This window comes from Cyanistes caeruleus, chromosome 8, assembly GCF_971803275.1.
Source record: "Cyanistes caeruleus chromosome 8, bCyaCae1.hap1.1, whole genome shotgun sequence".
Taxonomy (NCBI): Eukaryota; Metazoa; Chordata; class Aves; order Passeriformes; family Paridae; genus Cyanistes; species Cyanistes caeruleus.
This window is the reverse complement of record NC_141708.1, coordinates 9,826,468-9,854,439: the sequence shown is the minus strand read 5'-3', so window position 1 is coordinate 9,854,439 and position 27,972 is coordinate 9,826,468. Positions and strand designations below refer to the sequence as shown.

Below are 27,972 nucleotides of genomic sequence, written 5' to 3'. Positions count from 1 at the left end.
ACCACCGAGACATTTTGGAAGATTGTAAAAAGAAAATTCCCTCTGTTCCACGTGGTGTCGCGTCTTCGGCGGTACAGGAGCTCGTTCTCTCTACTCCTCAGTTCTCCCTCTAAGTGGCGGTGGATGGTTCGCGCCAGGACAGGATAGGGAGGATCCGCCGCCATTTTGTTTGCGTGAGGGGTAAGCGGGCCCTGTGCGGGAAGCGGGGGGCGGCTGAGGGGGCGGGAAGCGGCGGCGGAGACCCGCGGTCAAGCCGGTCGCTCGGACCGGAAAGAAACGGCGAGAGCGGGCTGAACGACAGCGTGGCGGGCCTACCCCATCCTCGGCAAACATGTACATCAAGCAGGTGAGCCGGCGGGATTCGCGCCGCCCGCAGTGTGTGGTGCGGCCTGGGCCTGGCCGAGGGGTTTGGCGCAGCCCGCCCCGCCGCGGAGCTGGGGGCTCGGGGCTCTGCACTTCTAACTTTCCCGTCTGCCCGGCCCGCAGCAGGCGGTCTGCGGGCTTTGCGGCGGGCTCGGAGGCCTTTGCTTCAATCTTTCCTGTCCCGAGGAGCGGATCGAGGTCTGGGCTGAGGGGGCCGCCCCCGGCCCGGCCACGGGTCAGGTCCTACCGCCGGCTGGGCTGGCGGCGCTCTCCTCTGCTCCCCTTTCATTCATTGCAGGTGTGAAGTGACGCTGGGGGCTCTCTTGCATGGACCCGAGACTTTCGCTGGACTCCTTTGTACGCCAGCCCCGGTGTCCCGGCCGCGGAAGGCTCGTTCCCAAACAAAGGGCTCTGTTCAGCTGTCAGAGGCATCTTTCAGCTGTTCAAGTTGTGGGGTCTCTGCTTTGGGGTGCTGTCTTAGGCCCCCCTCTTCGGCTGGTGCTCAGTTAAAAAGATCCTGGTGTTCACCTTTTTCAAACAGTTCTTGAGGTCATCATATTACTTCTGCAGTTTCCCTGCAGCTGCTTTAGCAGCAGTTATTTATTACTGCTTTCGTGTTGCTGCATATGTGTGTTCATACAAAGCCTACCAGGATTCTCATTTTCTGGTGGACTCAAAATTGACCTTTCTGACACCCTGCGGGTGTCTTTCTTAAGAAGAATACTTTATTAACTTTGAAAGTGCGTGTTCTACATAGATAACAGGTTTTCATCTACTGTTTGGCTGACTGGGCAGTGTTTCAAAAGCCTTTTCATCGTGCTTTTGTAAATCACTCTTAATCATAATAGGTGGGCACATTGCTTTAAAGACTTTGAATAAGAGTTTTTGTTCTCCAGATTTGAATTGCTCTAAAGCAAACAGTAGTGGAGATACATGGAATAAGTCCAAATTAACTCAGAACAGGGGAAACGGTTCATTTTGAAGAAAACAAAAAGAAGGAAATTTGGCTCGTCAGTAATCAATACTATTACAGGAGCTATAGGAGAAAGTGTAACAATGTGTGGATGTGAGAATTAAAAGAACGAGAATGGATTTGATTCCATCAGTATCCCCTATTTTGTTGCTTTCCAAAAGTTATTCCTGGAGTTTGAATATTAAGAATGTTTAAGTCTTAATCTGAGTCAATACAAGGCAATGAAGAAGTCATGAGATTTCAGAGTATGTAGGATGGATGAAGTGATAAACCATCTAGAGAAAAGCTCTGGGGAGAAGATGATGGCATTCAGAGCCTGCCTGTATCACACTCCCGTGATGCCTGTGTGTGGGTGGTAAAAGTTTGTGCTTCTATAGCAATATTCAAGAAATAATAATTGGTTGGTTTTATCATTTTGTAGAGACTTTCAGGTTCTTACGAGAATCAAGTAAATTAATTATTCCAATTCCGATGTTCTTTATGTATTATGTGAAAAAATGAAAAGTAGTAGAGACCAACTTCTTTAGTTTCTCTCCTTCCCCTTGAAATGCAGTGAGTTTGGAAGTAGCACTGTCTCAAAATGTTCGGGTTTTAAAAAATATTTTTTATTAAATATGTTAAATCAAAGTGAATGAACATAGCTGCTGTGGCCTAGAGTAAGTGGCAAGCCCTGAGTAAGATATTCTGTTCCTGCTTTTCCTTTGAAAGCTGCTGGTACTGAGCTTGCTGCAAAAGTCTCCATCTGGCAGATGAGGCAGTCTGGTTTTTTTTAGGGGAGGTCAGGTGTTTGTGTTCACAGTGCCTGGGTAGTCTTCAGTCCATACATTGTCTTAAACTTGCTTTCTGTAGTTTGGTTTATTAAATTCTGTAATCCTTGATTGCTTCCCGTGCAGTCGATCTGAATACGGTGCAGGTGGTTAAAGAAAACTGTCTAACTTAAGGAGAAGGAGCACAGGCAATTGTAGTTCAGAAGAGATTTAGGTAGGCAGAGTATTGAAGGAAGCTGTATTGGAACACTATTCCTTTTCCAAAATAGCCTCTGCTTCAATCTGATGTTTGATGGCCAAGGATTAGTAATTTGCTGCCTACCTGTATTCTTAGCTTCAGATTCCAGTAATGAAATAATTTTGCAAAGAGAATTTGGCAAGAAAGCCATAGTGCCTGGGAAGAGAAGGGCTTTCTTGAATTCTGACTAAAAGTTAGTTAATGCCTTAAAGTTTTATTTAATTTTGATTTTTATAAATTCCAGAGTTTGATTTGCTGTCTGACACAGCATTTTCATTCAATATTAGTGAGATGGAATTCATCCATTAGTACAAACAGGTGATAAGAGGAGTTTTCCACAACAGTACTTAATAGTGGCCTGTCACATAACAGGAGAAAGACTGAAGATCACACTTGACATGAATAAATAGCGGCGTTTTCTTCTCCCAGTATTTTCTTCAGTACTTTTTTTGGGCAGGATTTTTTTCCTCACTGTTTAATGCTACCAGCGTGTGACAGAATATGAATGCAATTCGGCAGTTGTTTCTTGAAGTGCTGGGGTGTACACTTAATAGAGGCTTTTGTAATAGTGAGGAAAGACTTGCTTAAACGTCTGCAGTACTACTTCTAGGCTTTTTGCTGAAGTTTTGTATGTGCTTCTTGAATAAAAAGTATTATGCTCATTTTCTGGAATATGGACTACTTTAGCACTTGAAGGTGTGAGAGAAGGAATGACATGTTCAGAGAAATAGACAAAGATAATGGGACCGTAGACCTTATAAACAAAAAATGAGTAATTTCGTATCTTAATCTTCAGCAGTAATAATATTGAGAAGTACCTTGCAAGCTGGTTTTGTGTCTTCTTAAGAGGTAATTTTTAGTTTATTGTAGCTATCATAGTGAAAAACTGCCACTCTTAACTGTATCCTGTTTCTGTTGGGGAAGAGCTTGGCAAAGAACAGAGCTATTAAATGGTAACTGTAGTCCTGTTTCAAGTATTCTTGCTGAAAGATCTGCAGACCTTCAGGTGGCTGCTCTTTCTGGTGTCATACTGAGCAGAGCAAAGCTGCTGTGCTTTCAGCACAGCTTTGATGTATGGAACAGGTTGCTTGGTGCTAGAAGTTGGATCAGTTTTGTTGCTGTGCAGAGATGAAGTTTTAGAGTATTGTAACTCTGTATGTTTTGTATTGCTAGGCCTGTCAAACCTCAAAATGCTGCTGAAATGAAATAGTTGAAGTTTGATGTACTGCTTCCAGATGACTGTTTGCTGCATAACTCTTGAAATTATTTGTGTACATTTTTATTTGTCTTGTTAGGCTGTGAAAAGCTTGCTTTTTATGTTTCTGTTTAGATTGAACAGTAAAATGAGACTAGTGCATGGGTAATAGACAGTCTAGTACAGTTTTTGCAGCCTGCAATTGCACCGCTTGGAGAATTTGCTAATAAAATTCTCATGCTGTAAGTAGATTGCATGATAAAAATTAAATATAAGTGCTTGTTATACTGAGTTTTCTTTCCTGTATATGATACTTTAGGCAAATACATGTTTTTGTCTAGTTTGTTACAAAAAGCCTCTTGGAAGTCTCTTGCTTGCCATGCTTTGGCCTGCACAGCATCTCTTGCTAGGGGAGAAATCTGTCCCTAAATTGATGCTTAGGTGGGGGGCAAGTTTGATGCAAGCTTCTGATCTTGAGCTGGAAAGTTGAGTGTGTGAGTTATGTGCAGGAGGGGCAGGCAAATTAAATTATAATTGATTTAATATTCTGTCAAACCTTATACTAGAAAATCTGTTCAAGAACAGAAAGAACTTTGTTAAAATAACTCCCTGTTCTCACCAGGTAATCATTCAGGGCTTTCGAAGCTACAGGGACCAAACCATTGTGGACCCATTCAGCTCCAAACACAATGTCATTGGTAAGTCCTGATACTTGCCTTTAATCACTAGTTAAAGATTGCACTTTTATTTCAGATGATATTCATGGTAGTCTCCTTTATAGTTTTTAATATTCTGGTTATATTTGATGATTATATTTGATATTTTAGAAACTTCCGTATAGTTGTCTGTAATGTACCACAGGGTGTGTTCCACTTACAGCAGACAACTATTAAGGCTCTATTTTGTTGGGACAGGAGCTGAGTCTTCAGAAACTGAGTGAGGTTCATGAACTCCTTCCTAGGTGCACATCTCTGTATCAGCCAGACCTCCTTTAAAGGGTGTTCCTTGCGGGAACAGCAGCAGAGAATTTGTTTTTTTTTGTCTGTGCATGTGTCATCATTTTTATAAATAAGAATGCCAGCAATTACAAACTCCTGCAGAGAAAGAAGATCGTCTTTCTTTCAGTTTTAAAGGAAGGAATTTCTGGACTGTAGACTGTCAAAAGTGCAGTTTCATTAATAATTCCTATTTTAATAGCATGTTTTTGTCCACCATTCTCATACTTCTTTTATTTCTGCCTATGGGTACCTGACCCTGCTTTTTGTTTGCATTAATTCTAGTGTTTGTGCAGCAACTTTTGAGATTGCTGACCCAATAGCAAACAGTGAATTTTGGGCATAAAATTTTAGCAGCCAAGATTTAACTCTAGGAAAAAACCCATGCATATGACATGAATAGATGTCTTGCTTAGTAATGTTATTTCCACAGGAAATACACTAAAAAATTCTCTTTCACTGAGAATTTTTTGCTTTTTTTATAAAACTTCATAGTAATCCCAAGTAGCAGAATTTGACTTTGGTTTACTGTTGTTATCCATCAGAATGTCTGTGTAAGATCCAAAAAGATGACAATAAATTGGATTGTTTGAAGTATTAGTCTCATTGTGAAATAGTTTTGAAGTGTGGAAGTCAAGGCAATGTGTTTGAGTGGGCAAAGGGCTACTGTCTTGTACTCAGTGACTAAGTGACCCATCTACCAAGTTCACCTAATTCCCTTGAGATTTCATTTGGCTATGTTATATTTGGGTTCTGGTCGTTAGTATTTTTGTGTAGCATTTAAGGTACATTGCACTGTTAACCTATGTCAACTGTAACTTATATCATACTTTGTGTTTTAATTTTCAGTGGGAAGAAATGGATCTGGAAAAAGCAACTTTTTTTATGGTAAGCATTGATTTCTTATTAGCTGAGGGATGCTGAAAATACCAGCATTGTTTTTGCTAGAACTTGGTTTCACAAATGATCCTTCTCAATAAGGAGTGGCAGATTGGAAATTACTTGACACTGATGAAAGGCAGATCTCAATGCACTTGTTTAATACTTAGTCCAGGTTTTTCCCTAGAATTGAGCTTCTCTTTCTAAGGACCTTCTAAAACTTTCAGCTAGCAAAAATATTTACAGGAGGAAACTCAATTCTCAAAGTTGTCCTCCGTGAAAGATATTTCTGATATTTGCAGTTGTTTTTGATGTCCGCAGTGGCTAAATTCTACTAAATAGCAGTTTGACAGAGCTTAGACATCCTTTTATTACAAGGTTAGGAGGGGGATTTTGTGGGGTGGGAGCATTATTGGAGGAGCAAAGTTGCTAATTAAAGGTGTTAGTAGGCTTTGTGACAGTTGTGTTTAAAAATTGTCTAATGCTAAGAATTCTAGCAATATTTTTAGCCTAGTCTGTGTGCTGTATATATAGAGGGAAGCTCATGAATCCCTAATTGTTCAGCATTGTTAATGATTATGCAGTGAACCAGTAATCTGGCAACAATGACTTCTTCAGATAAATCCTGCTGTGTACAGCAGGTTGAGTGATAAAGAACCACCAGATTAAGGTTTTTAATGAAGAAATACTGTAAGATTTTAGCAACAGCACGTTTGTATTACAACAGTAAACCAGTGTGTTTTCAGTTAATGAAACTGTTTCATATCTCCCTGAAGGAAACAATAAATTTTCTGTTTCTTTGCTATTTTATTACAGCAATTCAGTTTGTCCTCAGTGATGAGTTTAGTCATCTTCGCCCAGAGCAAAGACTGGCTTTGTTGCATGTAAGTGAAGGTGTATAGTAACAAAACTAAAGAATAAGCTAATGCATTTGAATGGTCCAACAAAAATGATAAATTGCTGGGCTGTGGATATTTTAAGCCAATTATTTTGAATGTAACTTTCTTTGTTTCCATTGTCAAAAGGGAATTTATTACACAGTAGTACATTATGTTAATAATGCACACCAGTGAATTTATAGCCAAGATTATCCGAAATAAAAATATGTGTGCTGGATCTTATGTAGATGCTCTTGCATCTCTAGTCCTTGAAAGGAAAGGGTAAGTGGGGTCAGGGAATAGAGGAGGAGAATGAGTTCAAAATGTTTTCTAAGGTGGCAGCTGCCTAACCAAAACATGTTTTCTTTTAGGAAGGTACAGGTCCTCGTGTTATTTCAGCATTTGTGGAGATTATATTTGACAATTCCGACAACAGGTTACCGGTAAGTTCAGTGAACTGCTTTGGACATAGCTTATAATTTCAGACTCAAGTGATTTCAGTCTTATGGAAGGCTTCAGAAGGTACCTGCTTTTGAGTCATTTCTGGTAAAATGTGCCATAAACTTTCTGGGTTAGTTACAGCTGCTTGCAGTAGATATGTGTATTTACTGTGTTTTGTTTTCTGAAGATTGATAAAGAAGAAGTCTCGCTTCGCAGAGTCATTGGAGCCAAGAAGGACCAATATTTCTTAGACAAGAAAATGGTGACGTAGGTACTTCTTTTCCTTATCTGAATGAGAACAGTAGTATTTCTGTAAAACTCTGTAAGCAAGCCCAACACTTGCATCCCATACATGACATTTTATTTCTGTTGTGTAATACTGAGTGTCAATAGTTTGACAGCTGGAACATCAGTCCTTGTGCAATAGACAGCAGACTTTGAATTTGCAGTTTAATCCATCCATTGATGTGGTTTCTAGCTGCTTGCATAGTATTTGTTTGAAGTTTTTTTTGAAATAGAGGAGTTACCAAACTCTCAGTGGTTTTATATCCTTCCTTGTGATATGTTTGCCTGTATTTTCCTCCTCTGTGCTTCATGAGGCTTATTTCTTAATCTCTTTCCAATTCTATATTTTCCATTTCTGTTCTCTCATTTCATTTTAGAATTAGCCATTTTCAAATAAAGAAGCTTGTTCAAACAGAGCATACATTGCACACAGTGATTATATTATGTGGTGTATAGCTGAGATACTTTACTGCATTTTTACAGCTCTCACTTTTACTGTTAAGTTTTTAATGAATTCATAATAACATTTCAGGAAAAATGATGTCATGAATCTTCTTGAAAGTGCTGGATTTTCTCGCAGTAATCCCTACTATATTGTCAAACAGGGGAAGGTAAGATTCTCTTTCACAAAGTAGAAGGAATCACTGTCGCAAGGGTATCATGTTTCCTGGATGCCAAACTTAGTTCAATTATTTCAGAAGTAAACCAGAGCCTAAATCTACCTCAGTTTGCAATAGTTCTTGTATGTAGATGCTTCTTTGCAGGTATTACTGTTTTAGTAGGTTGTTGATTTTAAGAAAAAAAATTGTCTATAAAGGTTGATATTTAGCAGAAGGTTTTTATCATGGTAATCTTTACAATCAGGTTTTTTTCCATATATTTAAATACAAAGCAAACTTGATTCCTGTGACTATTTCAGTGTAAATTCAAAGATTTCTGGGCCTATAGGTGAGGCAGCAAAGTAATAGTAGAGAATTTTAAGAGGTTGAAAATACTGTCAATGGAGAATGAATGGAAAATGCAGAAGTACCAAAAGTGAACACACATTAGGAAAAGGGCTCATGGCATTATGGGCTGTCTTAACTGGTCTTCAAGACCCAAGAAGCTTTCTACAGCTTTCTAAGGACACACACAGCTGCAGGCAGACAAAGCACATACTACTTGTAATGGCTGGATCATCAAGAAGACTGGGAACTGTCACCTCCGAAGGTGACTGGAAGGCATACTTGGATAGGAATGCAGGAGGAGAAGACTTGAGGAGCATTTGATGTCAGGAATGCTAACCCATAGTACAGACTGCCAGATGTTTATCAGGATAAATTTTCCTATACAGTTGAATGTGTGTATTTGAAAGAAACAGCTTGGGCTGGGAAGTCATTCATAGTGGGGATTGGTGCATGCTACTTAACAGCCAAAATACACATGCTGGTTTTAATAGAAGACAAATTAGAAACAGTTACCTTCTTAGAAAAGCATGTAGCCACTGAAATTCTATTGAAAGGAAGTGAGTTTTATGTTGGGTGTAATTGTTTGACTGATTTAATGTCATATTAATGAGTGCTTCATGATGTGAATTATTCTAAGATTTACAACCCCTGCATTTTAGTGTGGTTTTATGGAGGCATTTAATCTATTTGATTTAGAACCAGGATTTAAAAGCCCAAGCTTGAGTTTCTCTAAACATAATTTTGAGTGGTTTATGATTTTTTCAGGGTACATAATACTGGTATCCTGAATTTTAGCAACAAATGGTAACATTTGAAAAGCAACAAACTTCATTGTAAGCAGAATACTTGCTGTCCTGAAGTAAGTTCTCTCAAAAGAAAAGCAGTGTGGTGCATGCTATATATCTGAATCTTCCTGCCAAAATTCTCAGGCAAGCAGGCAGAGCAAAAGAGTGGAATCTTTGCTCTGTTGTGGTTAGCCATATATCCAGAGCAAGTTATTGAAATCATAGATCTTGAATTTTCAGATCAACCAGATGGCCACTGCTCCTGACTCTCAAAGACTGAAGTTGCTGAGAGAAGTAGCTGGTACCAGAGTGTACGATGAACGTAAAGAGGAGAGTATTTCACTAATGAAAGAAACAGGTAAAACTTTAAGAAATTAATGCTTTATATCACAGTAATTCAAGTAACTCTAAAACTTCAGGCTTTTTCAGTAAAGCGAGACAATGTTATTTGTGTTATGTTAAACAATGGAGAGCTTGTCATCTTTCTTCCTTGGATTTCCAATATCTCAAAAAGTTTAATAAAGTTTTCTGTGTGCTTTTAGTAATAAAACCTTTTAGTTCAGCTAACACAGATAAATTTACTGTTCAAAACATATGAATGATGTCAGCTGGCAATGATCCAGAAATCTAGATCCCTACTGCTGTGCAAACACTAAAGTTCATGTTGTACAGTCTGTATTAAGTATCTGTGTGTGAGCCAAGAGAGTACATGCCTGTGTTGCCTTACATCATAAGTATCAACAGTTCTGCTGTTGGGATGTTTTTTTCGGAGAACTTCTGGACATGGAGTGTTCTTATATTTCATACATTTTACATGTATGTCGACAAATTGTGAATCACTGAAGTAGATTCAGTGGCTGTAAAGATGGGGAATTATATAGCAGTGTTTAACTGAATTTCAATCTTGTCATGTTTTCTAAAGAGGGCAAACGAGAGAAGATCAACGAGTTGTTGAAATACATTGAGGAGCGACTGCATACTTTAGAGGAAGAGAAAGAAGAGCTGGCACAGTACCAGAAATGGGATAAAATGAGGAGAGCATTAGAATACACCATTTATAATCAGGAACTTAATGAAACCCGAGCTAAGCTTGATGAGGTAAAATATCTTGGCTAGTACAAAATGTAATGAGCTGTTGGTTTGTTTTTGCTACCATCTCCTTGTGACCCTTAATAGAATCCTGACAGTGTTAAAGAAACTTTCCTGTCCAGCCATCCAGGAGCCATTCTGTCAGTCAGAACCGCACCACCTGGGCTAGGACTGAAACCCCTTTCCAGTGCAGGTACTTGACTCCCTGCACCACACTCACAGTCAATCCTGGTTTCTCATAGCCTCAGTCTCAGATGTCTTGATCCTTAAAATAATTTAGTATTGGTACAATAACTAAATAACAAAGGAAGAGCTCAAGCTGGTGCCTCCAAGGAGGGACCTCAGCAAAGGAAACTGAGTTTTTATCCCATCACAGCAGAAGTGTGGGGGTTCCTGCTGTGTCTCTGAGTGCCACAGGTACCCTTTGTTATGCAAAGGGACATTAGTTCTCTTGCCTGTGGCTTCCACCACCCAGAGCTTAATCTGCAGCAATCTACAGATATACACTGAACCACCTGCACTGTATGTACTCCTCAGCATCACTGTTCTTCACTAAATAAATTACTTTCTTTTTGGAACCACTACTAAAGCAGAGCCTGGCTACTTAAGCTATTGGTGATATTTCCATACAGCTTTCTGCTAAACGAGAGACAAGTGGTGAAAAATCGAGGCAGCTGAGAGATGCACAGCAAGATGCTAGAGATAAAATGGAGGTAAAAATACTTTTAAAGGGGCTCTCCAGAGGTGTGTTTTGCTTTGTGGTTTTGGGGATTTTTTGGAGGAGGTGGGGAGGGAGAGGATGAGGACTGGTGGTATCTATATTAAATTCTGTTGCGTGCTTTCATCCTGTTTGGAAACTTGGGGTTTTTCACACATCTACTGTATTGTGATCTACAGAATAATGATCGTCTGAGTTTTGACAAATAGTGAAATGTTCGTTCAGTGTTTAAGATACTGCATACTTAAATTTGTGTAGGAAATAGAACGGCAAGTTCGAGAACTGAAGACAAAGATTTCTGCAATGAAAGAGGAGAAAGAGCAACTTAGTGCTGAAAGACAGGAGCAGATTAAGCAGAGGACTAAATTAGAGCTGAAGGCTAAAGATCTACAGGATGAATTAGCTGGCAACAGTGAGCAAAGGGTACGTCACACCAGTGAAGTCTTTAAATGTCATTGGCACGAGGAAGTGTTCATGTACACTGACATTTTGGTTTTAGACTGGAGTCTGTCACAATTTTCTCAGGTTTGTTAGATTAGTTTAAATACTAACTTCAAATACTGCTTTGTTTGACTTTCAGAAAAGATTGCTTAAAGAGAGGCAAAAACTGCTTGAGAAAATCGAGGAGAAGCAGAAAGAATTGGCAGAAACAGAGCCAAAATTTAACAGCGTAAAAGAAAAAGAAGAGAGGGGAATTGCTAGGTCTGTGGCATTCTATGTAAATTTTATCAATGCAGTTAACAAAAACTTGTACTTGTTGCTTCACAGTGGGGTAGCTACATGCACTTGGAGATGGTCTGTAAAGAGCCTGCTATATTGTTGGGATGGGAACAGTATTTGGCAAAATTATTTTCTAAGCTTCACCACTTCTCGTGGATGATTTTTGTTTGTTATGACATGATCCTTTTCGTTACTAATTTGGTGCTTGAATTTTAGAGCCTCCTTTGGCACTTCTTGAAAATTCTAACAGTAATTCGTAATGCTTTTTCTTAATAAATTCAAGATTTCTTTATAATACAGCATATCTTTCTCTTCTCAAAACAGACTTGCACAGGCTACACAAGAAAGAACAGATCTTTATGCAAAGCAAGGTCGAGGGAGCCAGTTTACTTCCAAAGAGGAAAGGGATAAGTGGATAAAGAAAGAATTGAAGTCTTTAGATCAAGCCATCAATGACAAGAAGCGGCAGATTGCAGCTATACACAAGGATTTAGAGGATACAGAGGCAAACAAGGAGAAAAACTTGGAACAGTACAGTGTAAGTTTTCAGCTTATTGTCAGTCTTTTTGAGAGAAGGGTTAAATACTCAATCTTGGACAGTCAGACTTCAATGCCTATTTATATGGAAGATGTGACTTACTTTTTGGATGTAGTCTTTGAAAAATGCTTATTGGAAACATCTGCAGATAAACTTTAAACTCCTTTAGCATTTCACTGTCTTTGGTCTATATGTTTGCTTTGCCTTCTGGTACTTTCCCCAATGTGTTTGGCCTGAGTTATCAGGCAGAGGTTTCTGTCTGCCTTGATCTTGTCTATGTCAAACATAGCCATATCATAGAAAACAGTTTGCTACATTCTTACAGAAAGAAGTCTGTGTTGGTTGTTTTCACTTTGCTCATTTTTCCCAAGCAGCAGGGTCTTTTTGACTGAAGCAGCCAGCACTGCATCCTTGTACCATGGTTGCAGCTGCTTAGAAGTTACATCCCTAGGCATATTAGAAGATGAATCTGTTACCTGCATAACTTAGATTTTATTTTCCATTCAGAAACAGCTCTTACAGTGCAAATACAGCAAAATAATCCAAAGATAGCACTCCTTATAGGAGCTCCAGCCATGAAAACCCTGCTTTACATTGAGAGTACATATAGTGCCAGTACTGATGCTCTTTTTGGTCTTCGTGTAATATATCTACTTAAAGTGAGGTTCAGTCTGACATTATGTGAGAGTGTAGTTGTACAAAGATGATGGTGTTCTGCTAAAATACTGCTTGATTGGGACCCACATTAGCAAAGTTGTGATTCTCTGAGTTAGTGAATTAAGAAAGTAGCATTTACCACTGGCTGACTGCAATTGTACTACATTGCTCAGTGGTAATTCTGTAGAACTGAAGGGGTTAAATTTGTTGTGGATTTTGGTTCCTTTCTATAAGCATGTCTTGGTTTCCTTTTCCTCCTCAAGGAAGGTTGATTTATGCTTAGGTGAAGAGTTGTATAGTTTTTGTTGTTCAAAGAGAAGGCGTCTTGGGTGAATGTGATTGAGAGCTTGCAAGGTTAGTTTGGAATGAGCTGTCTGTGTTTTTAGAACTTGTACACATATAAATATGTAAACACTATCGAGTGCTAGCCCTGAACTGCTTTGAAAATGGCAGGTGTTAAGTGAGCAAAGGGGGGGTGTCTGTGCATTGGCTTAAACAGCACACTGTTGACAGCAGCTGTCTTGAAAGTCTAGTACTGCTGGAGAGCAGGCTTAGGCTTTTGACTAATAGTAGGTTGATGTGGTACACAAGATTAGTTGTACTTACCACAAATGTCATTTCAGTGCATGATTACACAGAAGTTATATGTATGTTAGTTACTGTTTTGATTCCAGTTCTTACTGTGACTTACAGGGATCCGTTTCACTTTAATGCCCAGAGGCGCAGTTGAACATTGCCTGCCTTGCCATCTGTATGGCACCTACACCTTGTTACTGCTTCTTTACAATGCTGTCTTTATTCTTAGTGCTTTTTAGTTTGTTGTTAAGGTGGTTAAAATGTTTGTAGGAATTTTCTGGATTTTTAGTAGTTCAGTATAAAGAATAAATAAAGATTTTTTTTTTTTTTTTTAATATAGAGAGCTGTAGTTTCATACCATTCTTTTCTTTGTATTAGAAACTGGACCAGGATCTTAATGAAGTGAAGGCTCGTGTTGAAGAATTGGACAGAAAATACTATGAAGTGAAAAATAAAAAGGATGAACTACAGAGTGAAAGAAAGTTAGTAATTAATTGAAATATGTCTCAATCTCACTTAATGTGAAGGACCCCAACTGTGTAGTTGTTAACATGGCATGTAGGTATGTTTTTTAAATATGGCCATGTATGAACTTCTGCACTTTGCCTTCCTATTAGATTCACAGTCTTTAAGAAAATAATGATAAAACCTTCAGATTGCATTCACACTTACAAAATTTCATTGGGTTTTGTTCTGTAGTTACCTATGGAGAGAAGAAAATGCAGAACAACAAGCTCTTGCTGCAAAGAGGGAGGATCTAGAAAAGAAACAGCAGCTTCTCAGAGCAGCAACAGGAAAGGTAAGATAATGTCACTCTTGATAATTCCTTGTGAAATCTCATTCTTAAAGGACAAGTCAGTTTTATCTGAAGGATGTGATAATTATTTTTTAAATTATGGTCTTTCTGTCATAATTAAGATGGACAAATCATATTCTGGGCTGAATTTTTCAAATATTTATAGCTCTAGAACTACTTGAAAATGAGTTTTGTAAGCTCAAGGTAGTGGATGTGAGGAGACTAGGCAGAAATGGAATATTTTTAAAATTTCCTCTGATCCCTTTTTGATGAAAAATAAAACACGTATAAAACTGAACAGTGATGGACTCTTATTTAGCTATCTTCTCTTAGAGCTGTAGGTTAGTTAACAGGAATTTGGCAAAAAGGAATGTTACACCTGTCACAAAGTTAAAGCTAGAATGAATGTTATGCCCGCACATTTTAACTGCAGTACAGTAATTAGCTGTATCTTAACAGGCCATTTTGAATGGTATAGACAGCATAAACAAAGTTTTGGAGCACTTCCGTCGAAAAGGCATAAACCAGCATGTTCTAAATGGCTATCATGGAATTGTGATGAATAACTTCGAATGTGAACCAGCATTCTACACCTGTGTTGAAGTCACTGCAGGGAACAGGTAATGTTATGTGCTATTTAGTGCAGTGTCATAAGTTGTTGCAGACTGCTACTGTAATTCTATTCTTTTGAACTTAATATCTTGCTTTTTTTGTCAAAGTGCCTTCTATATAGCATGATCAAACTGTTCCTTTGTGAAGGAACGAAGATTTCTGCCTATTTAAATATTAATCCTAGCTGCTCCTGACTTTGTCTAAAAGAACCTAAAACAAAACCAGAAAGAAAAAAATAACAAAAAAGGCCTCAGACCCACCCGCCTGTCACTTGCCAGGGGGATTGGTGGTGAGACTGAATTATATTGAATAAAATGGACAGCACCTTCCAGTGTGGAGAATTCAACAGTAAGAAAGGCTGATGTTTCAGTAATCGTAAGAATTATTTCACTTGCACTAGAAAATCTTGTGGTTGAAAATATTCTCTAAATTGTCAAAAACTGCTGTTTAAAAATTGTCTGAAAAGATGTTGAGTGTTAATGAGTCTGTGTATAATGTTTTCTAGAAGGTAGTGTCTGTTGGGCAATCCACCACTTGCTGTAATATCTAACTTCAAATTAACTAAAATAATCTTTTGGTGTGATCAGTCCCTGTTCCAGCTCTTGAGTAATTCTTGCAGCTTCAACGGGGATTACAGAAATATTTCTAGGTCTCAAAGAGATACGAGCAGTTTATGGTTGCTAGAAAGGTATTTATTGTATAAAAGCATCAGTCTCAAAGGCAAAGAGTTCAGAGAGTTTGCTAAAAGCTTGTGGCATAAAGTCCCGAGTTTAGAGCAGCAGCTCTCTGGTATAAGGTGTGGAGTTCTGTTGTCCTGGGCCACAAAAGCAGTTGGTGATGATGATGGTGCTGCTGTTCCTGTTCGGATGTGTTTTTTTCACCCCCAGTACATGGGATTAAATTCATAAATCATCCAATCAGCTAAAAACACCCTTCTAAAACAATACTTTCTACACCAGTCTGAACTTAATTCTAACATGTGAAAGAAATGTTCTTTTTACCTAAATTTTACATATAAGGTATTATCTGTTTACGTGAATAATCCTATCTGTTCTTACCTAAGAATGCAAACTATAGTTTCATTATGTCTAGATCTAAGTTGAATCTGTGAAGGGTATTATCACTGAAGTTTAAACTGGGTAATAAGACTTTTCACTAGCTAACACAGACTCGTAGGGCACTTAAGCTATATTTTTTACTTACTTAGAACTAAAACTTACACTTTTACTCCCTATCTATGGTTTAATATATTTTAATTATTTTCTCTCTCTGAGGAGCTCAGAGAGGCTTTTACTTTGGATTCCAACAAGTAGTCATAAAAGTTACTGTTCTAATGAAGTGTAGATAGTAGCATAAGAGCAGGAAAGAGGACAGAAGTGACATGATCTTGCAAAGTGTCACATGGAAATGTTGATGCTATTACGATTGGAAATGTAGTCTCTTCTGAAACTTGTGTAAGTGTGAACAAGGGTGTCTCTGAAGCACTATGCAGTTCTCTCTGAATCCCCATAGTTTGGAAAAAGCTGTAACAAGCAAGCTATAGTTCAACTTGCAAAGGAAAAATCACTTGTTTCAGTCCTTCTGGTGCCAGTCCTCATGGTGCACAGGGAGGAGGGTGGTTGTGGTCTTTGTGTGTGGTGTAAAGAGGCAGCAGAGGCAAAGTCTGGACATCCATGTAGAAACAGGGGGCTGAATGTTGTGTAATGGAAAGGAAGGACAGGGGTGTGGACACAGTGGCACTGTACACATATTGAGCTGCTCCTGGCTGGATGGTAGAATGTAAAGTTGTTGGATAATTGTATTTTAACCAAAGTGAAAACGTATCCACTTGCCTTTTCAAAGGCATGGAATTGGAAATGTAATGCAGCTTTATAGTGACGTGGTATTTAATGGTATGTGCATGAATTACTGTCTGTATACAAATATGTTCGACTTTTTAGCATGGTAACGTTTTGCCTGCTTGTTTGGCTTGTTAAACAGGTTGTTTTATCACATTGTGGATTCTGATGAGGTCAGTACAAAGATCCTAATGGAATTTAACAAAATGAACCTTCCTGGAGAAGTTACTTTCCTTCCTCTAAACAAGCTGGATGTTAGAGACACTGCTTATCCTGAGACTAATGTGAGTTAGAATTACTTTTGAACCTACCTCTGCTTCATAAGTACTAAGCCTCATTTTTGAACTGTGTACATTGCTTATTGCCCACCACTTGCTTTTCTGTTTGTCTGCGGTTAAATACTACTTCTAATGTATACTTCTGAACATAAAAAAAACTATGTTATAGTAAAGCACTTTCCTACAAGGTATCTGTTCTTTATTAATTGCACTTTACAAATAAAAAGGCAATACTAATAATTAGAGTTTTATTGTAACCTGATAGTCAAGAATTATTTTAATTGCTGAATTGTAATTCTATCACTTCAGGATGCTATTCCTATGATCAGTAAACTGAGATACAATCCAAGATTTGATAAAGCTTTCAAACATGTTTTTGGGAAGACTTTAATTTGTCGTAGCATGGAAGTGTCTACCCAGCTGGCCAGAGCTTTCACAATGGATTGTATCACTCTGGAAGGTAAATACTGCAATTTTATAAGTTATTTATTGTAAAAATAGGTTTCCTGGGAACATGGGGCTCATTAAACATGATCTGTTCAGTGCTGTTGAAATAAGATTATTAAAATAATAGTATACTTTACTGAGATGCATGTACAAGGTTGCACTTGGTTAAGTACTTAAAAATACAGGATTTCATGACAAGGTATGGAATTTTCTTGTGATCTAAATGTTAGTAGCAATGTATCTCCATCCTGAGAATTACAAAGCACATTAGGTTTGCATTCACACAGGTTTTTTATCCAATTTAACAGGCGTTTGTTTTCCTGGAGTATTTATGGTGTTTTCCCCAAGCTCAAACCAGTGTTCAGGGTGTGAATCAATGGTCTTATTTCCTTAAAAAGGCAATGTGAATTCTTCTGTGCAGCAGATATGTTTACATCTTACGTTCTCTGAAATAATCTATATCTCTTGTTAATTGCCTGTTTTAAAGAGGGTAGATTCCCTGCAGGATTAGTCTTTTTGTGTCTTAAAGTCAATCAGAAAATATTCCTAAGGGTGTCTCAGGAGGAAATTACTAATTTTTCAGTATCAGTATACTCTACAAGCCACAGATGCTGCTAGCTACTTCATCTCTTTATTTCCTCATAGAAGACTTCAGATTTTTTTTTTCAAACTGGTAGTGCTAGGCATTTGCATTTTTTCCTTAATATAAGAATTTTTTTCCTTCAAGCTGTGTGATTTTAGAAGTTGATTAAAAACAAACAAAAGTAAGACAGTGCTTGAAGGAGATCTTAGCAGTCTGATGATGATCTTGAGAAAGGGAATAGCACTTAAATTGAATACAGAAATAAACATTTCCTTAATTACTGTAAACATACATGATTGCTGATACATTCAGTGCTTTGGTAGCTTAGTCAAAATGTTCTGGTTAACCTGCTAAGTTGTGCTGTAGAAACTGTGCTGGACCTTATGGCAAGAATGTAGTGTGCAGTTGATATCTCATTCTGTTGTGCTCTTAGGTGATCAAGTCAGCCATCGGGGTGCTTTGACTGGAGGTTATTATGACACCAGGAAGTCTCGGCTTGAATTGCAAAAAGATGTTAGAAAAGCAGAAGAAGAACTTGGTGAACTCGAAGCAAAGCTCAATGAAAACTTACGTAGAAACATTGAAAATATCCTTTTGTTGTTAATGGGGAAGGTTGTGTGATGACAAAGCTTTTGGTTTGTGGTTACAGTAGGAGATGGAAAACGGGAGACGGACTTGTTACATATTATCTGTAGCATTTCTTTTGACTGTTTTGTGTGCAGCCTGGTTCTCTGTGTTACTGTATTTGATATTGATCTTTAAACCTTGGAGGGAAGGTTAAACCCTAAATTATGAGGCTTTCTATTCCTTTTAGAGTCTGTCGTGGTAACTGTCATAACCAGATATTCTTGTTATCTGTGATAATCTTCACTGCTTCTCCTGATTCAGGCTATATTTTTAGTACTCATGTCCTGAATTGATGTGTTACACAGTCCACTTAGGCTGTGGGGAGGAGGTGGGAGAGCATTGTGTTGTAATAAGCTCTGAGTTGCTTGACAGTTTGGTGTTTCCAGTCTTTTTGCACAGTGTCCTTTTGAGCTCCAGTATCTACAATTTAGGGGTAAGGGAGGTTTATACATTTTTCTTCTACATCACCCACGTCATTCTGTCCTTCAAACTGAACTCCTTTGCTTTTGCCTTGCATCAGTGCATTAGAGACATCTGTTCTGTATTTTGTAAGACCTGCATTTTTAAATGTAATCCTGTGTTCTTCTGAATGTCATGTTGTGAAAGAAGCAAGGAAAGCTTCATTTGGCTTAGTTCCTGGTATTGATAAGTTACTTGATAAGTTGATAAGCTGCTCAAGTTACTTTTGTTGATGATTCTTGATTTTTCCTCTGTCAGTATTATGATTTGGTGGAGTTTTGGCTTATTTTCTATTTTGATGAAAGATGAATATGTCAGATAGAAAAAATGAAGGTAGTAGTAGGAATAAAATGGTTTTTAAAACAAGGACAGAATTTTCCTTAGCCCACAGTATGGATTAATAATGAGATTGACCAGCTAATGAACCAAATGCAGCAAATTGAAACACAGCAGAGAAAGTTCAAAGCCTCTCGAGACAGTATTTTGTCAGAGATGAAAATGCTGAAGGAGAAAAGGCAGCAGTCTGAAAAGACATTTATGCCTAAGGTTGGTATGGGGATATTGAAAGCTGTTACTTAGTTTATTTTAATTGTTCCATTAATGTTAGTGAAAAACTTTAATTCCTTTCTGGTTAAAATGAAATATGAAGAGATGACTAGAGACATGTCACAGAAATATGATGATATGAACAGGTTAAATGTATATAAATCTACAGATTGCTTTGAGGAGTGATTCTCTCTAATATCTGTCCCACAGCAACGTAGCTTGCAGAGCCTAGAGGCAAGTTTACATGCTATGGAATCAACTAGAGAATCATTAAAAGCAGAACTGGGGACAGATTTGTTGTCTCAGCTCAGTCTTGAAGATCAGAAACGTGTGGATGCTCTAAATGATGAAATTCGACAACTACAACAGGTAAGGAAATTAAAATATCTTGCCATTAAATGTGATACTTTTCTTAGCAATAAATTTTGTCCTTTTGTATGAAGAGTCACTTATGGATGTAGTGTCATTAAATTAGTGCTTCATCAGTAGTAGGTTGGTGTGTTTAAAGTTCTCTCATTTGCAAAGTGTATTTGCAAATTTTATTCAAACACTGGGTGAATTTTGCCAGTTGATTGTGTGAGAATTAAGGCTATCTGTGTTGGAATCATCAAATTTTTTTGCTCTTGCTATTGACTTTCCAACAATACATACTGAAGGGAGAATGCACAGTATTAGAAAGGAAGACAATTGCTTTAAGTGCATGATAGGTGAGACAAAACTAAGCTGTTGGTTGATACACATGTTGCTGGAAAAATACTGCTTCTTAAATATACTCTCTAAAGCATTTCTAGTTTAAGATTTGGGTTCAGATACAAATAGAGATTAACAATCTCACTGATCTGTCTAGTTTTGCACTAGACACCTTTTGTTTTTTCTGTCAGTTAAAATTAGAGGAACAGTCCAGAGAATTGTGATATTTTAATACACAGAATTGTGTGAAGAGGGTTTATTTCTTGTTGTTATTGTTGTTGTTGTATTAGTTTTCTTTTTTATACCAAGGGAAAACTAGTTCTAGTGAAGTAAGGCAACTAATATACTTTTCTACTTTCTTCAGGAAAACAGACAGCTTTTGAATGAGAGGATTAAATTAGAAGGCATTATCACAAGAGTTGAAACATATCTCAATGAGAATCTGAGAAAACGCTTAGACCAAGTGGAACAAGTAAGGATTTTTTTTTAAATGTACTTTTGCATTCTGGATTTGGTTTATTTATAGGACTAACATATTAAATCATAAATACTCATTCATTACCTTGCATTATCTGTGGTGGGATTTGCTTCCCTGTATATATAAACTGAGTTAAATGTTCATTTGAATTTCAGCACAGTAAGTTTTGACCAAAACAACTGTGTATACATGGCCTGCGTATCAACAGGACTATCATAATGACAGATATTTTTGAAAATGTAACTATTCTCTAGAACTTTATGAAAATATTGACTAGTATATGTATATAATAGTTATATGTAATTATATGAAGTTATGTGTAGAGTAGGAGAAGATAGCTTGTTTGTCTGGCTTATGTTCCCATTCATGCTGAAACTCAGTGGCATTTATTTATCCCATAGGAACTGAATGAGCTTCGAGAAACAGAAGGTGGCACAGTTCTTACTGCCACAACATCAGAACTTGAGGCTATCAACAAACGAGTGAAGGATACACTGGCACGGTCAGATGGTTGGTAACATCATGCTTTGGAAAGAAAATTCTCCACGTTTTGAAAGTTCACGCATACCATATTTGATTTAGAAATAGACCATAATGTAATTAACTTGTGTTGGTGGTAATTGGCTTTCTTCTTGAGGGTGTAGTACTTGTGAGGCAACTGTCCTTACAAGCAAGATCATGTACCATTGTTTCTGAATTTTGTCTAACCCATTTAAAACTCAGTTGCTGTCAATAGCACATCTGTATGGCTTGAAACTTCCTTTGCTTTTCTATCTAGACTTAAACAATATGACTGTAGTACATTTGTTTGGGATTTTCTTGAGCTGTACACTCACAGAGAAGAAAAGAGAGGGATTGTCAGCCTTTTGCCTGAAATTTAACCTTCCCTAGTAGATCTTTAGTCAATCTTTTGGTTTCATAAATACTTCATTGGATAATTTCTGATCTTATGTAGGCATGTAAAACTTACAGCTTTGGGTTTTGTACTCTTGCTCAATATTGTAGATCTGGATAACTCTATTGACAAAACAGAAGCAGGAATTAAAGAACTTCAGAAGAGTATGGAACGCTGGAAGAACATGGAAAAGGAGCATATGGATGCCATTAACCATGATACAAAAGAACTTGAAAAAATGACAAACAGGCAAGGCATGCTTCTCAAGAAGAAAGAGGAATGCATGAAGAAAATACGAGAGTTGGGTTCACTTCCACAGGAGGCTTTTGAAAAGTATCAGACTTTAAGTTTAAAGCAGGTAAATAGTGTACTTGGGTTCATGTTTTACGACCTGAAACATTAGTGTCACCTGCACCTTGAGTGTCAAATGTGGCTCGAATTGCAAGTCGCTTTGATGTGTTAATGTTTTCCGTTTACAGTTATTCCGCAAGCTGGAGCAGTGCAATACTGAGCTGAAGAAATACAGTCACGTTAATAAAAAAGCTTTAGATCAGTTTGTGAATTTCTCAGAGCAGAAGGAAAAATTGATAAAAAGACAAGAGGAACTGGACAGGGGCTACAAATCCATCATGGAGCTGATGAATGTCCTGGAGCTCAGGAAATACGAGGCTATTCAGCTGACTTTCAAACAGGTAACAAAATGGGAACAATTGTAAAGACTCTGGTGCTCAAATCAATGAAGTTGTCCCATGGTGTAGCCGCAATATGAGAAGAGGTTACTAAATAAATTATACTAATAGAAGGCAGTGTCATGTAACTTGAGGCTTGTTGGCTTTTTAGTTACTGAAAAATAAATAAGGCTACCATGTTCAATATGTGCCCAACTCCAATGCAGCTCTAGCTTTGCTTTAAACTTCTTAAATACTCCTGTCAAGTGAGCTATGTACTATGTGCAACCCTTGCTGGGAACTGTGAAAAAACTGCACCAAATCCCTTCTCCAGATTTAGTGGAAGTAATTCTAATGTTAACAAATAATCTTAACTTCAAAATGTGTGAATTGTTCTCTTTAAAGTTTTTTTGCTCAACTGAATGTTACTAAATAAATTTTATTTTTGCTACAGTTCTATGTTTTAATTTTCTTGGAAAAAAATTTTGAAAATTTTGCTCATACTACAAAAACAATTGTTTTGGTTCTTCTTTGAAGCCAAGCTTTGTACAGCATACATTTCTTGCTTCTGCTTAAGAACCTGGATCTCTTCTTTGAAGCAGATACTTTTTGTGTTCATGCAAAAACAGTTGTTTGCATTTGATTTCACTCTGTAAAAATGAGTAGGTTTATTGACTGTTTCTTTTTCAGGTGTCAAAAAATTTCAGTGAAGTATTCCAAAAGTTAGTACCTGGTGGCAAGGCCACATTAGTGATGAAGAAAGGAGATGTGGAGGGCAGTCAGTCCCAGGATGAAGGTGAAGGCAGCACCGAGAGTGAAAGGGGATCTGGATCTCAGAGCAGTGTTCCATCTGTAGATCAGTTCACTGGAGTTGGCATAAGGGTAAAGAAAAATATTTGGTTTTTAGTCTTTTGAATGTATGTTTAGGTTGTCTTTTAACTATATGTTTAAAAGGCAGCACTTGGTTGATCCTGTTTGTTGAATAGCAACTGATGCTATGGTTTAGTGTTTTGACATAACCTTGCTGTTGCATTATTTTCTTAGGTATCATTCACAGGGAAGCAGGGTGAAATGAGAGAAATGCAGCAACTTTCAGGTGGACAGAAATCTTTAGTGGCCCTGGCCCTAATATTTGCCATCCAGAAATGTGATCCAGCTCCGTTTTACTTGTTTGATGAAATCGACCAAGCCTTGGATGCCCAGCACAGAAAAGCTGTGTCAGGTACTTGTCTGCCTTTTATAGTCTTCATTGTGGTTGAAGGTAATAGTTTTTCTCATCCCTGACGTTTAAGAAGAAAGCTTTTAATCCTAAAGCACATTTTTGAGAAGCCCAGTATGTATTTGGGGAAGTTTTCAGGAACTTGTTTTTATGTAAAAACTCTATTCTATTACTGCTTCTAAGGAGTCTCCTTACTGCACTTAAGTGTGTTGAAAAACAATCCTGTTTTGAAGTCTAGTTTGATTTTAAAAATTAACAGAAAAGCACTTACGCTGTTTTTCATCTTAGAAGTTTAGTACCATACTATGTTTGCTGAGTGTCTGGACTTGTCAGAGTTCATGCTGGAATAATGAGAATATATATATATATATATATATATGTATTATGTAGGAAATAAAACCAGTATAGATACTTTCTTGATTTGTGGGGTTTTTGCTTTGTTAACCAAAACCTCATTTTGAATAAGGTGTAGAGTTCACTGTTCTTGTTCCTCTCACTTTATTGAAAATATTACATTAATAAAGAATTTTTGTCTTCTTTTTTAGATATGATTATGGAACTAGCTGAACATGCTCAGTTTATTACAACAACTTTCAGGCCAGAACTGCTTGAATCAGCTGACAAGTTCTATGGTGTAAAATTCAGAAACAAGGTAAGTAGTATGATAGGCTTCTTGTCAAACACGGCAATTAAAATAAGTTGTGCATTTGAGACTTAGCAAGAGTTCAGAGTGAATCAGACTCACTTCAGCTGATAAATTTCTAGTTATATCACAGTCTTCTATAAAAAGTTACCTTTTTCTTGAAAGAGAATTTATAATATCTTCAGAAGTCCTGTGTCACATTCTTTCAGTGGAGTTATAAATCAATCATAGACTTGTTGCTGTGTCCTGAAGCCTTCAGAAATGTCTGCCTTATTCTGCAGGAGGTACTGTAATAACTGAGTGCTTCTTTGTTCCACCAGGTCAGTCATATTGATGTGATCACAGCAGAAATGGCCAAAGACTTTGTAGAAGATGACACCACACATGGTTAAAGGATCTTGTAATTACTGCTTATTTGGAAGATGTGTATAGTGCTATGTTTATGCCAGGGACCTGTACATTTGAAATATGAAGTATTTAGTCCTTGTTTAAAATAGTTTTTGAACACACATTTTAACCAAGACCCCAGAAGACTTAGTTTCAAATGAGCTTGAGTATCCATTTTGTCTCTGTTGCTGTATTTTATAAGATAATTGTTAATGTTACCTTTATACAATACCTGTAGTTTGGAAATTTTATTCTCCTCCTTCAAATCTTTTGTAAAGTGTTTGTTGCTGTTTTAAAGCTTTTTAGAAAGTGCTAGCTATTTCTTCTTAAGTATAGTTTTATCATTTATATTGCCTCACATGCTTTTTTTTTAATGGCTTCAATTAAAATGGTTGGTTTTATGGCTGTAACTTGTATATATTAAGTTTTTGGGTTATATTGTCTTTTTAAAGAGGAATCCACTGAGATGGAGTAAACACTTGAGTCATATTGGAGTGGCATATTTCTGAATATGAGACAAAGCAATTCTCCCAAACCACTATTCTTTTTTCCCTCTTCTGCACATTGCCAGTGCCAGAAGAGAACTGCTGCAGTTCTATGTTTGTCCAAATGCTTATTGTTCTGGTTATTGAACTGAAAAAAGGCAAGTATCAGACAATCCTGAGAAGTCTGAGAAGACCCTAGAACTGCGTCAAAACAAATCACATCCCCTTCTTTTTCCTGCACATTGTTCTGTGTAACAACTCCTCCATTACATCTCTTCAGTCTTTCAGACTAACTTCAGCACAACTTGAGCCAAGTGATAGTCCCCAGTCAGTGAAATCTTTTCCTGCTGCCCAGGGTTTTGGCAATGGGATATGGTATAGTTTGATGGGTTCTTCTGGAACACATTAAGGATTTACCATAAATCACAGATTTCATAGGTAGCAAAGCAGTTGTAAAAAGAGAAACCATTTGTGTTAAAATAGTACATTTATAAAAACATAATAACCTTAAAGAATACCTATGTGACTTCCAGTAATACAGTGAGAAACAGTGGATTTGTATGTTGCATTTATTCTGTGTAGGGCATGCTCAACAAAGCAGAAGAATAACCTGATAGGTTTTGATCTGCACACACCCTTGCTCCCCACTGAGAACTTCAGGAAGTGTGGTAAAGAAGAGCATCAACTGATGGCTGGGCTCAGAAGTGCTTATCCATGCATCACAAGGCAGGGTGAGAGGAGAGTACTGAAGCTGATAAGGAGCAACTTCCCCAGGTAGTGATAGACATGTGGGAAATGACTACCTGCAGTAAGTCTTAAGCTAGGATGAGAAGGATATTGTGACCTAAAGCTTTCTGTAATTCCAGGAACTCACTAGCTGCAGAAAAGACTTCTCTGAGTGAAGAGAGAAGTACAAAATGTGAAACAAAGTGTTACAAATGCCCTCAAACTTTCTAGCGTGGGAATAGACTATGTTTGAGAACCTTGAAGAATTTGAAATTTGTCTTCGTACAGAGCTCTTAATGTGCACTTAGGGTGGCTGCTGCAGACCAGAGTGTTCCTGAATTACAGGTGAAGCCCGTGAGTTCAGAGAAGGACCCAAAGAATGCGGCCACAGGTTAACACCTCAGGTTACTGATTTGGTGGCATTTGGTCCAGTGTGTGTAAGGACACACTTGAGGTGTTTGTAATCCATGACCACCAGATACATCACTTGCTGTGGTAGTAGCAGGCTCTGCTCTTGGCTAACTCATTAGGCTTGCTAGTGCTAGGATATCAGCATGACAGTTGTTATTTTGAATTTTGGAAGAGAGAAGTAGTTCACAGGCCATGAAGCTAATTACTGTGCTTATTCAGAAGTGTCATACTAAATCCGTCTAAAGACTGATCATGAATTCTATCACATCGTCTCATTAAAGTAGAAGTAGATTAGAGCCAGGGGTTTTGGTTTGGTGATTTTTTTCCTACGATGCTCAGCATAGTGAAGCCTAAATACAGCTGAATAACTTGAACAACTTCAGCTGTATTAGGAAATCTCTGGGTTGAGTGTAACATTAAGTTGGGTTAGCAAGCACAATAGGAAAATGGGTAGCCAGAAATCTGGTGGACACTGAACAGCTGAACACTTGGAAACAGCGCAGAGGAAGAGTAAGCAGAACTTTAGCTATCATTCAGTTTCTTATCTGCCAAAGAATAAAGTTTAGAACTACTTGCATAAAAGTTGGGAGATTTCTCAGGATTTTCAGAATCTCTCTTCAAGGTAAGTTTGGAGGGGGGTGATAGTTTTTTGTTTTAATTGATGCTGAACTTTATTCTGTCCTTGAAAAGGCATTTTTAGAGAGGCTACTTTCTAAGTTGACACTCTGTTGCCCTGTGAGCATACTCCTTCACACATGCTCCTTCCTAATGCTGTGCTGCCTCTCTGTTGTATAGCCAGTATAAAAAAACATAACGGCACCAGTTGTTTCATCTGGTGTACTGAGTGTGTTGCAGTAACATTGGTACACATGGGACTGGAATGGGAAAGGCTGAAATAACAGCACTCTTTCAGATGTCAAAGTACAGCCTCTGAAGTGCTGTGAATGCCCTGCAGTGAGCTGGGGTTGCTAAATTAGAAGCTATGGTTAGAATTAAAAGAGGGCCTCAAACAGGGATGAAGTTAGGCAGATTATGTAGCAAAATATATACCAACCGTCTTGAAAAATGAATTGCATGGGGGAGAACTGGATGAAAGTAGGAAAAGGAGAACCTCATTTGTTGCCGAATTTTTTCAGGGAAGGTCCTTATATGAAGATGAAAGTATTGTTATGAAAAAAAGTATGAATACTCATAACCTAAAGGAGTTTTTTTTTCCTTAGCCTGTTAAGATCAGGAGTAGCAGAGAAGTTTTCCTTGCTGTTTGCTTCAGATTGCTATGGAATGCAGTGATAGGAGTAGTATTTCCAAGGTGGATGGTCTTGTGTTCTCTTTGTGATGGTTCATAACTGCTCCATACAACATCAGAATTTACAAACTGCCTTTTCATTATGTTAGTGCTTTAAATTCTTCCTAGAGTTTTAAAAATAAGGTTTGTTGAGAGTTAACTGCATCCATGAGTTTCTTCAGTCTCCGTTTTTTCCACCTGTAATTTTTAAGGCAGAATTCAGTGAAACTACACACTTGCTTCAAAATGTTGGACATCCCAGAAACTGAAGATATCTGGAGTGCCACTGGTTTCACCAATATAGGTGTTCAGTTGTTCTCTTTCTTAATTATCGATATGCAAAGCTTAACATCTGAGTCACTGATCACTTCTAATATCTTAGGATAGTTTTCATCTCTAGCAAACATTCTTCAAGTACTTTGTAAGATTAACACCTTTGAGGTTCATATTTTTAAGCTTATCTAAATGTTACAGTATGTAGTTTGTAACTTTGAGCAGGAGATGGAGCCAAACTGGACTAAATGCAAAATGGAAGTTTGCTTTATTGCTAAAGTTGAGGGTTAAATCAAAGCTTTTCTGTGAGATTTTTTGGAGTTCTAGAGACTCTTACAGTTGTTATGAATATCCTGAACAAATGGAGAAATGCTGGTTATAGATAATTTTACACAAATGTGAATGTAAATAAATGGAAATAATTCACAGTTTTTTGCTTTAGAAATTTATAAAAAGCCTTTAAAAATTTAATAATTTGCTAAAATGTTCTTATTGAATAGAATTTTGCCAATCTAGAAAAATGTATAAATCAATTTATGTAAAAATAAACATTGGTCAAGTAAAGTAGAAAATTGAAAAAAA

At 37.6% G+C, this 27,972-nt stretch overlaps 1 protein-coding gene across 1 annotated transcript; it reads left to right on the top strand.

Annotated features, from left to right (window-relative positions):
- Positions 1–135: 135 nt before the first annotated feature.
- SMC3 (structural maintenance of chromosomes 3) lies at positions 136–27,972 on the top strand. The gene is made up of 29 exons (XM_023929840.2): positions 136–346; positions 4,159–4,234; positions 5,381–5,419; positions 6,227–6,294; positions 6,660–6,731; positions 6,917–6,996; positions 7,547–7,625; positions 8,987–9,104; positions 9,669–9,844; positions 10,468–10,548; positions 10,812–10,976; positions 11,134–11,255; positions 11,598–11,811; positions 13,423–13,526; positions 13,744–13,843; positions 14,300–14,460; positions 16,433–16,574; positions 16,878–17,028; positions 18,032–18,184; positions 19,079–19,230; positions 19,441–19,599; positions 20,285–20,392; positions 20,800–20,908; positions 21,404–21,651; positions 21,773–21,985; positions 22,652–22,843; positions 23,006–23,183; positions 23,726–23,832; positions 24,144–27,972. The coding sequence occupies exons 1-29, from the start codon at positions 332–334 to the stop codon at positions 24,213–24,215; spliced, it is 3,654 nt and encodes a 1,217-aa protein (XP_023785608.1). The 5' UTR covers positions 136–331; the 3' UTR covers positions 24,216–27,972.